This window comes from Ostrea edulis, chromosome 6, assembly GCF_947568905.1.
Source record: "Ostrea edulis chromosome 6, xbOstEdul1.1, whole genome shotgun sequence".
NCBI classification, from domain to species: domain Eukaryota; kingdom Metazoa; phylum Mollusca; class Bivalvia; order Ostreida; family Ostreidae; genus Ostrea; species Ostrea edulis.
This window is the reverse complement of record NC_079169.1, coordinates 67,730,152-67,742,227: the sequence shown is the minus strand read 5'-3', so window position 1 is coordinate 67,742,227 and position 12,076 is coordinate 67,730,152. Positions and strand designations below refer to the sequence as shown.

General features: G+C 35.8%; 1 protein-coding gene across 3 annotated transcripts in view; it reads right to left on the bottom strand.

Moving 5' to 3' along the window:
- Nucleotides 1-12,076, bottom strand: part of LOC125645770 (cadherin-23-like) — a 48,417-nt gene that overhangs the window by 15,659 nt on the left and 20,682 nt on the right. For all 3 annotated transcript variants that reach the window (XM_048871587.2, XM_056140560.1, XM_048871588.2), the window contains exons 5-6: nt 9,622-9,800; nt 1,435-1,608 (exon numbers count right to left, since the gene is read on the bottom strand). In XM_048871587.2, coding sequence (XP_048727544.1) covers nt 1,435-1,608; nt 9,622-9,800 — 353 coding nt within the window. The remainder of the gene's footprint in view (nt 1-1,434; nt 1,609-9,621; nt 9,801-12,076) is intronic.

Below are 12,076 nucleotides of genomic sequence, written 5' to 3'. Positions count from 1 at the left end.
ACTGTAGATGGTGTTCCGATGAACTCCAAAGTGTCTTGCTACGATATTTTGTGCCATTCCAGCTTGAAGCATCCCAACAGCACGATTACGTTGGTTTTCGCTGAGTCGTGGCATGACAGAAGGGTAAATTTTGTCAAAACTAAAGTGCTTTCCTTAACGAATAGTGTCCAAACAAACCTTTTACACTTCTTACTCCAAACAGTATTGGCCAGTAAAACTCGTGTGTACGAACACTTCAATAAACAACATGTTTTCACTAACCATGAAAAAGTCTGAGTCGGGTACTATCCGATATTGTTAAAAAACATCACCTTTATCGATTGTTTAGATTTTATAAATATAAACAATAAATATAGAAAAATTATACTAAATTTTATAATGCACAGTTTCTTTTATCCGCTATAGTATATAAATTCTTAAGAGTAAATATTCATTCATGCAGTACATTATACCTCTACAGTAAATATCTATTTTATTACATTTAGAACAGCAACACATACATGTACCATAAAGTAAATTTTCACCGATCTTTGCACCTCATGGGAGGTAAGATTAATTGTAGAAATGTATAAGTTTTACTATAAATTCAGTATTACACATGCATATTGTTAAATGATTTATAGTCAGTTTTCTTTTTATTCAATTCATGTACTTTAGCATGAATCATCTATTATTTAGAATTTATTCAGTTTGTGTATATCATAAACTCTTTATTATGATAAGCTTATTCATGCTAAGCTTAGGGAAAGATTATTGATTTAAGAAATTATAGTAATTTATAATTTCTATGTAAAACTTATACGGTACTTTATATGTATTTTAAATTATCTTTTGATATTTTGATAAGGACATTGATTGTAAAATTCTTATGCAGAGTTATTGTTCTTGTATTCATAACTTTGATTGCATTTCAGGGTCATGCATCAATAATTTAATTACATCGCATTAATAAAGATACAACCCACAACACTGGAGTTCATGTTATTATTCCACTCTGTTACATATGTTTTTGAAAAACATTTGTAATAAAACCGTGCTATGGAGTCTTATTCAGTCATTTATACATCAACATATTTACCCCAGTAACGCTTAACGAAAGAGGTACATGTATTTATCTTGTTAATATCATTAGTGAAATTAATTGTACTGAACTATTGAAATGAAAAAACGATAATTAAGCTTGTGAGCATCATGTCTATTTTTGTATCATTTATATCAATGGATTAAAGCAGTTTGTTACCAGATTTATATAATTGAATCAAGCTGTGAAACGTTATAATCTGATACAAGGGTGATTCTTACTTCCGGTATAATTTAACTGTGCGACATTTAACTCTGGACACGACAAACGTCCGGTGTTTCACCAACCCTTTTGTAAAGGATGCTTGTTATAGTACATTAACATATTGAAGGAGAGATGTAGAGAGAACGAACCTGTTGTGGGGTCAAAGCTGACGGCGGCATTCGCTGGGGTGGTGGACTGGAGTGAGAGAGTGAGTGTATCCCCAGGGTCTGTGGCTACCACTGTGAGGAGCGTGGTTCCTACTGTCGTGTCGTCAGTCACCGCTTTGGTGGTGTCCAGGCCAGCAGCAAATGTTGGAACTGACCCTGTGAATATTAATGATGCATTTGGATTATGTTCTTGATACCAAATGCAGTCTGTTTGCATAACATTAGATAACTATGGGAAACTGACAATGTTCTTTGACCGATTTTCAGTTAATTGTATTTAATCAGTATGATCTATATTGTAGATCTAAATTTTTTTTTTTTACTTTTTCTCACAAAGAATTCAAATACACCAAACAATTGGCTCATAATTAACGACAATATATTTATTGTGGAGAACTACGCCAATTCCCAAGAAATAGAACAATTTTTATATCCATAAATAGGTATAATGCTACGGAGCAGTCGCTGAAATAGATATCAAAATATTTTCCGCTGAAGTCAGTCTATCTGGATTCGTCGTACATGTTCTAGTCTATTTTCGAACCTTCTTCATCATGTCAGTATTTAAAATCTTTGTTTTTAAGTTGTGAACAAGAGAAAAGCTATCAAGTTCGACTCTAATCCTGTATCTTCTTACTCAACTAGCACAATGCTCAACTCTACATGATATAAGAAAGATTTTCAAAAATGCTTGATATTTTAACTTTGAACATCCATGCTAGAGTTGGATGGTGTGTTTGTGTCTGTTTGTTCTACAGAAATGTGTATTGAATCAATGATATAGTAACTGTAAACGAAAGTAAAGATAACCACTTTAAATATACATTTTTATTTCAATAAAATAAACTCTCTCGCCGACAATTTTCCTGATAGTGATCGACTGGGTTAAGCTGCAGTCCACAGCAAGTCAGAAGACAGGAATCCAGTAGACCTTCACTAAACAGTTAGGGGACCTGGCTAGGAGGTTATAAAAGTTGGCTCGGACTCCAGCTCCAACTCTAGCTCGAATTCAAAATCATACTCCTAGGAGTACGTGGTCAGATTCTAAGGTTATAAAACATTTCGAGTATGTACTCCTAGGAGTACTTACTCCAGTTTTCGAGCTCGTACTCAAAACTTTTTTTAATTACACAAGCGGCCTTTTTTAGACTTCTTCCGTAATGGCGGCGCCCATGTGTTTATGTTGACGGCAGTTCACAACAATATTCCAATCCTTATAAGAGTTATTTAGTGCCAGTACTTTACTAAAACGTTCTAAATGTTTTTTAAAAAGAAATATTCGTTGAATAAGATGTAATTTCTGTAAAATATATATGCATGTATATTACCATTTTTACTGTGTTTCATGTGGATTTTCCTGAAATTCACAAATAGTTTTGGACCTGAATTGCTCTAAGTCTGTGTCAAATTTCAAGTAAGTTGAGGCGGTGGAATTTTTTAAATTAATTTTTATGTTATAAAGGAATGTATAGCAAAATAATTGGTAGTCCGTGTCCATTAGATACTTTACCATTTTCCCGTTCGCTCTCCGTTTACAGTTTTGCGTTTAGCTGCAATAATGTAGCCCTCTCTGATTTTTTTTTTTTTTTTTTTTTTTTTTTTTTTTTTTTTAGGGAGAGGGCTACAACTCCTTAGGATCTCCGTAATGGTGCAAATGCGGGAGTGATTCACTCCCGCAACATTTGCGCTCATTCTAAACATTTCCTGACTTTCTTTACGTAAATAAAATGATATTCTATGTTTCTTAGTCAATATATAAATTTACAACCTGCAACTTTAGATTTGTGAGGCTCTATTCTACCGTTTTCAACAATTTCGATAAATTCCAATTTCTCGATTCATATTTGTGCGCCATGTTTGATGTACTGAAGTTTCAACTTCCGGTTGTCAAGTCATTTGCATATGCCATATAAGGTAGTATTTACATCAATGGACAAGTATGGAGGCGAAAGCTATTTCGTCGGTATTGAAAAGGTTTGAATTTAATATCAAGTTAAAAACCGAACAGCAGAGTGTAAATTCTTTCTGCAACAATATGATTTTCCTTTCTTTGTCGAAGTGGCTCGAGTAACTACATTTTCGCGCTGATTGTCAATGTTTAGGCTTTTCATTAGATCCACCTACGAGATCTCGCGATAACAAGCATGGCGGAGCAGACGAAGAATTTTGCATGCTGTACATTATATTTAATGAAAAACACCTTTATTAGACAAGTCCGAGCACAAAGTTGGTACTCTTTTTGGTGTAAACAACATTTGGGACTAATACACAGAGTTTATTGTCGGTTATTCATAAAATTATTTTGCACCATTACGGAGATCCTATGGAATTGTAGCCCTATCCCGAAAACGTCAGAATGAAAAAAAATTGGATAGGGCTACATTATTGCAGCTATTTTGCGTTCACCGTTCACAAATCGCCGTTACACCAAAGTGAAAGGATCGATCTTCATAGCAAGGCAAAAATGAAAAAGGAACGTGTGCGTAAGAATGAAAGTAAACTTTAATTTTCTTATATCAAATATTTAATTTATAAAGTTCAAATGTCAGGATTATCAACTGTGAAAATTCAAGGAAAATTGCAGATCACTCACCAAAATAGAATAAATCATTTTCATTATATTACAAAACATAATTATTGTTTGGTTTAAAAGTGTGTGTGTGTGTGTGGGGGGGGGGGGGTGTTAGTTCTGAATGAGAGAAGAATGTAAGAACCTGCAGTTATGAATTCAACCCTTATAGGCCTACATGCACACGTTGCACAGGACGAGTGCTGGTACATGTACAAAAATTAGGCAGTTTATGACAATCAATAAATACCTCACATTCCCCAACAATCCCCCCCAATTATCAGTTTTGTATTTACAAGGTTGGGTAAAAGCACAATTTATTATTATTATTATTTTGTCTCATTTCACAAGAATTTTACACAAGTCATCTTTTTCATTAAGCCCCCCCCCCCCTTGCTATCTTAAAAAAGTAACTTGATGCTACATTTCAATGCACAATCGTGCCAAACTGATTTGACAAGTATTTCTGATTATTTTACGCCTATGTTTATGAAAGACATTGTCAATAAATGTATTTACTCCTTTCTCCATCAAATGTAATTTTTGTATCGTTTGGCCGAGGTTAGAGCGTTCGCCCCGCATGCGGAAGGCCGGGGTTCGAATCCCGGCCGCGACAAACCTAAGTCGTTAAAACAGGTAGTGACAGTTCCATCGCCAAACGCTCGACATAAGATGTGAATGTCACGGGTCCTCGGAGATACCTTAAAAACGGATGTCCCGTGTCACAGTACATGTGGCACGCTAAAGAACCCTCGCTGCTCAATGGCCGTAAGCGCCGAGCATAGGCTTAAATTTGAAGCCCTTCACCGGCCTTGGTGACGTCTCCATATGAGTGAAATATTCTCGACCGAGACGTTAAGCAAGATACAATCAATCTCTAATATAAAGATGTAATTTTTCTCGTACATTTCTGTTCTACATATAATATACGTGTAGTTCAGTATACAATAAACAGTTTTATCCGCATCAAATATATACAAATCTATATTGCACAATCTAAATGTAATTCATGGTGACACGATTTTGTACATACATTAATTCTGAGATTATTTCCTCAGGTCGATATACTGTACATGTAGTTGCAATATAGTGAATTACACAAAATGTACGTGGGAATGAACCTTTTATACTATTTAGAAGCGTTCAGGCATCAACACGAGGTACCTATACCACCCTTTTTACGATCATTTCATGAGAAATAGACATACAGATGTATTCAGAACTGTAGAATATTCAGTTCCCGAATCGATTATATATATATATATATATATATATATATATATATATATATATATATATATATAGTCGTGTTTCAACAAAGTGTTCAGAGTTTTTTCCTGTATTTTACTTCCAAAAAAGAGACTTTAAATATATATATATGAAATATTTCGATGCAATGTGTATCATTTATGATCCTCTTAAATGTACATTAAATAACTGTATCCCATTTCCATTCTCAATGACCGTGTAGCGTGTGACAGCGTGACGAGAATTCCATCGTCATCGAAAGCAAGATTTTAGACTTGCCTAGATGGTCGAGCGGTCTAGCGCGCTGGTTACATGCTGCTAGGAGATTTGGTTCCGCAGGTCGTGAGTTCAACCCCGGATAGGGGCGGAAGTGGGTATCCTAATAAAGTGAAATTTTCTGTGCTTTATATATATATATATATATATATATATATAAGCACTGAAAAGTCCACGACACTGTTGGTTATTTAAAACTCAGACGCAACCCGCGTCTTTATCAAGAGACGTATATTACATAAACAAATAACACACACCACGAAAAACGACAAGTATCAATAAACTACATTGGTAACAAGAATGATACACTGTTTTCGGTGCTTTTATAAATTTCTTTACTGGCCTTGTATCTTCTCAGATCCGACACTTTAAGAAAGTAGGGTGTTGTTGGGTTTTCGTGCTTATATATATATATATATATATATATATATATATATTCCCTACCTTTGTTATAAAATAAGTACAATCAAGGGTAAAATCCGAAATATCCCGCTTTGCGTTCACCGTTTAAGTGGGGAAGTAGAACGTTTCAGGGACAGTAACACCCCCCCCCCCTAAACTTATAGAATTTAAGGTAAATCATGGTATCTTGTTTAGAAAAATGTAAACGATAAAGAAAGCAATAATTTCTTTTACTCTCAGAGAATTAATGACAAAATTTTGATGTATCTAATAACTTTGTTTTTGGGAGAACTTATTTTTTTCCAAAACCCTTAAAATTTGCATTATTTCATAAATTTCACATTAAAAATGACAGAAAATAGTAAAAATGACTATATAGGACATATTTCAAGCCCTATAAAATCTGTAAAATCCAACATAGAAATCTCAGCCTTAATAGTAATTGAAGGAGGGGTGGAATTGGAAGGTTCCCCTGAGTTGGAGATGATATGTCTGGCAGCTGACGCAAGAGATCCATAATGGTGTGTGGGTGGAATATATATCTTGCAAAAACATCATCTGCAGATAATTCTTCTAAAGGGTTGCATGATCTGTCTCTGATATTGTGTGGAGCACGTTTCCTATTTGGCATTTGTCGGCATGCAGCCATTTTTATAAAAGCAAACGACACTTTGAGTACATACTTTAAATCTCAAGTAAGCTATTGAGCTTACTCGAGATTTAAGTATGGCATACTCCATTTGGAGTATGATTTCCTTACTCAAAAGTTTTATAACCCACATTTCGAGTATGTACTCTGGCTCAAAATTTCAAGGCAACTTTCGAGCCTGATTTGGAGCCAGAGCTTGAGCCAGTTTTCATAACCTAAAATTATTTGGAGCCATACTCCAAATCTTTTTTTCGAGCTAGAGTTGGAGCTGGAGCCCGAGCCAACTTTTATAACCTCCTAGCCTGGACTTTGCTGATGACATCAGTCTTCTCTCCCACAAGCAACAAGATGCCCAAGATAAGTTGTGCCGTGTTGCAAAAGAAGCAGGAAAGACAGGCCTCCAGATCAACACAAAAAGACAGGTGATGAGAGTAAACAACCGGCAACAGAACCCACTACGACTTGGGCAGGAAGACATCAAGGAAACAGACAAGTTTGTCTATCTCGGTAGTGTGGTTCGGGACAGACAAGGACATAAAGAATCACATCAACAAATCCCGACCTGCCTTTATTGTCCTCAGACCAATGTGGAATTCCTCTGCCTTTTCAATCCAAAACAAAATCAGAATTTTTAACACCAATGTAAAATATGTCCTTTGTGGCTCTGAAACTTGGCGAACAACGAAAACAAACACCCACAGGCTCCAGATATTCATCAACAGATGTCTCCGACGCCTCATTAATATTGCCGGATGTTATTCCAAATTCAGAACTCTGGAATAAGCAAGTTCCAATAGACCTGGAAATCAGAAAACGGAAGTGGAGCTGGATTGACCAAACTTTTAGAAAGTCCTTGTCAAACGTCACCAGACAAGCCCTCGTCAAACGTCACCAGACAAGCCCTCGTCAAACGTCACCAGACAAGCCTTTGAATGGAAACCGCAGGACAAAAGAAAAGTAGGAAGACTCAAACAGACCTGGCGCAGAAGCGTAAACGAAGAAATGAAGGCTGCTGCAATGACATCGACTGAGCTAAGGAGGATCGCCCAGAACCGTGTACGTTGGAAGAGTGTGGTTGCGGTCCTATGTTCCCAAGGGAACCCAGAGGATCAAGTCAAGTACGTATAACTAAATCGTTGCTTCATACTCAATCATCTCTGGCACATGACCTCTATTGATGTTTACTGAAATATCTTAAAACAATATTTTCTTTATTTATAAGAATCTAGAAAACATCATTCTATTTAACTTCCTGGCATTGCTCTCCCTTATAACATCAACCTTTCTTACCCTCCCCCTATAAAACTCAACATGTGGAAGCATAACAGAAGACTACATCTTCTTTCATTTCACAGAAGAGGCCATCTTCTTTGCATTTGCGCACCAATTGTCTCTGATGTTTACAGTTATTTCGAGTACAACACAATTTTTAAACTTTGATAAACTTCACTTAAATTCAATCAAATGCAAGCATATGCTGAAAATCTTATTTGTGTATGAAAAATATTTCAAAGGTTAGCTGGATTTAGACTATAGAATATTCTCAGTTTATGGTCTTGAGACCTGGAATGTGAACTTGCATGTCAAAATGGTGCACATAAAATGAAAAAATTCTTAAATTGAAGGAATAGATTTTGAAAAATGAAACTTCATAATAAAAGTAACTGATATCTGATCCTGAATTGAATTAAGTAACTCTTGAGTACTGCAAAAGCTCGTTGTTCGGTTTGAATAGCGGGACGTGCCAAGGATTTGAAACTGGTAAATAAATTTGTGCAGTTCTTATTTTTTGACGCGGAAAAAACAAAGGCTTTTGTTTTTTCATTTTTGTTGCATAAAACGAACACTTTAGACCCGCCTCTGTCACAGTCATATTATAACGTACATCAAAACGTAGACATGACGTCACACATCGTCTTACCTATCACAGGATTGGGGTGGTAATCAACATAAGTTCACAATTTTAGTCCAAGGTGTGACTTTGCGAGATCTCCGCAACACATGTTGCATATTCTTAAATTTTGTAATAAGCTCTCAAATTTTCATAAATATTGACTGCATCATTACGATTGTATCTTAATAAAAACATTGGGGATCGTATCCCTAAACAGAACAAGCTCATCAGGTAATACACAGAATTACGTTATAGGTTTAAATCCTTTCTCAACCGAATCGGTCAATATGTTTCTGAATAGATTGCTGTATCCGTTGAAGTGGAAATATTGATATTGGTAGATAAATCAAGGAATTTTAGAATCAACTGGCATAATTCAGTATGGTGTTATCATCCGGGCAGTTGCTCCTTTGTGTCTAAGGCGAAGGTACAAGAGCGAGGGAAAAGGAGCGAAAGTGCGAGGATGAAGTGGCGAGAGTGCGAGGACGAAGTGGCGAAAGTGCGAGGACGAAGTGGTGAGAGTGCGATGACGAAGTAGAGAACATGTGAACTTGCATAGGTGAAGGAGCGCAGACACTGAGGTGAAAACGTATCTTAGCCTTTGCAACTTCTCTCCTTCCATGAAGAAGTTTCGATATACGCATTTCCGAGATAGATAACTTGAGTATTGAGTTCTTCCACCTGGCTATATAATACTAAGATAAGATTATTAGTATCTAAATAAATCATTTTGGATAACGCACAAATTTGTTTATTGGATGTTCGCACAATGAAATATTTTATAGCCATCTGTCCACGTGTATATGGTAATGCATTGATACTTATGCATAATGTGAACAATTTATTAACAATTATTAAATTAATAAAAGAATAAAACGAGAAATTGAGGTCTACAGTACTCAAATTTATGCAAGTCCTATTCCAATAGAACGTCTTCGCAATCTCGCACTTCTGCTTCGTCGTTTTCAAAGTTTTGCTCCTTCGCATGAGAAAATTTGGTACTTCGCCTCTTCGCTCTATAAGCAAAGTATTTCAAACATCTCCCTCTCTAACGTTGCTCTTTCTCTCTGTGTGTATGTGCGTATGAAGGACATTTTTATCATAAACTACTTAGATTTCAAAGTACCTTACCGGGGCCTAGAGTAGCTTTAAGTCCAAACTCGATGTTCCTTTCTGTGGTGTAGGTAGTAAACGTTGCCGTAGTAGATACCGTGTGTCCGGCTGCTGTGGAAACCTGTACTTGCTCATTACTAGTCCCTACTCCATTATTTGTTTTATCATATGCAACTATGGTATTCCCGGAAGACTTGCTGCAGTAGAAAAAATATGTTTCAGATTAGATATCAAAAGAAGAGTTCGTTTTAATTTATTCGTTTAATTATCCAGTTGAAGATGATGCAACACAATGTGCTAAAATAAAAAAGCGTCGAGCATAGGCCTAAATTTTGCAGCTATTCACCGCCAATGGTGAAGTCTCCATATGAAAGGCGAAGAGAACGAACAGTGATCAATCTCAAAATTCCTATAAGCAATACAAAATAGATAGTCGGGCAAACACGGACCCCTGGACACACCAGATGTGGGATCAGGTGCCTAGGAGGAGTAAGCATCCCCTATGAATTAAAAATTCTCAAGTGAGACGTTAAACAATATACAATCAATCAATAAATCAATTCATCAGGTAAACGGAGTAATCCATAGTCAAAATCAATGTGCCAAGAACGGCCTATCAATCGGTAGGAAACACGTCAAACACATCAATATGATTGGTCACTGAGAACAAAAGTTAGACCTGTTGAGAAGCCTCGTCCAAACGTTTGCACGCTCGATCAAACAAAGTGTCATACTGTTATTGAAATTATAGTAGTACAAAGTCATTGAAAAGTTTATTGAAAACAGTTGCTTAACACGGATAACTGGCATTCCTTTTGCAGTCAACCCATTGGCAGTGGCGTATAATAAAGAAGGTAAATCTCGTTTAATCTTAATTTGTAGACACATATGATTTTGTGTTTGGAATGAAAAATACAACTGCTAAGGATATTTTTGACATCGGATACTTTTTGTTTAGTTTAGATCTCAAGTCTGTTTTGAAGAACACAGAAATTATCTAGGTTTCCATTTGCAACATGGAGGCAAATCTTTACAATATACTGCAAAAAAAAAGTTTAACAATTGAAATATATAATACAATATACATATATATTAGAGGAAAGCATAACGTATATTTTCAAATAAATTGAAATTATGGATTATCATCACAAAATAATATCATGTCACAGTTGAAAGAAAAGTATGTTCCGTACGAAAGTGACGTAAAACAGATTCCAAATGCGAATGGTATCGAAAACGAAATATCTTATTGTTAAATTTTTAGTACAGAGAATTTTGAAAGTTACTGTTAAGCGTATGGAAAAGCTACTCAAATGTATCAGATATACTTCAAACTCGAAATTCTTCAAAACTGTGCTTTAGTTGTAGACACATTTAATATCCCAGACATTGGGTCGAATGAATATGAGTTATACTGAATTCCTAAACTACATTAAAAAAAACCTTACAAACAAAGATACGTTGCAGGATCCAGTAAGTGCTCTACGAAGCCCTTATCTTTGCTCCTCACGAAAATATTAACAGCTGTGAAGGAGAAACTTCAAACTTACTGTGCGACTACATATGCCAGAAGTAGTGTCAATCAAATGTGGATTCTAAAACATTCTAAAGAACTTTTATTAAATTTTGAAATCACAAAACTTTTCCCAAATCATAACATCAAAACGCATGACTTTTCAACATTTTACATGACCATTCCTCACGATAAATTAAAGACTAGACTTTTTTGACATCATAGACAGTTGTTTCTTCAACGAAAATGGAACACAAAAATATTCATATCTAGCGATTAGTAATCCAAAAAATTACTCTGATTCCATGCACAAGTACTCTGAAATTGAAATAAAAAATATCTAGAGTTCCTCATTGACAATATCTTCGTGATCTTTCGTGATCAGGTCTTCCAACAGTCTGTTGAAATTCCCATGGGCACGAATTGTGCTTCTTTGTTAGCTGACCTGTTTCTTTATTCATATGAAGCAGAATTTATTCACAAATTCCTACGTGAGAAGAAAATGTTTCTTGCTGTGGTCATCACTTCGACATTTAGATATATCGCCGACATTTTGTCTATTAACAATAATAACTTTTAAATCGAGGCAAGCTACTGACAAACAAGTTGATAGTACAGGGGTTTCAACCGTCTCGATTAAAATCGGCAATTCGCAAATTCTATGGTCGTTATAACGATCTAGTTCGTCAAATAACCTATCATTGGGTCAAATGCTGTCTGACGTGTTTCATACCGATTGTTAGGCAGTACTTGGAACACTGAATTTGACTACAGATAACTGTGTTTGCCTGATCAGGATATAAGGCTCACGGCGGGTGTGACCGGTCGAAAGGGGATGCTTACTCCTCGTAGGCACCTGATCCCACCTCTGGTGTGTCCAGGGGTCCGTGTTTGCCCAACTATCTATTTTGTATTGCTTATAGGAATTATGAGATTGATCCCTGTTCGTTTTCTTCACCT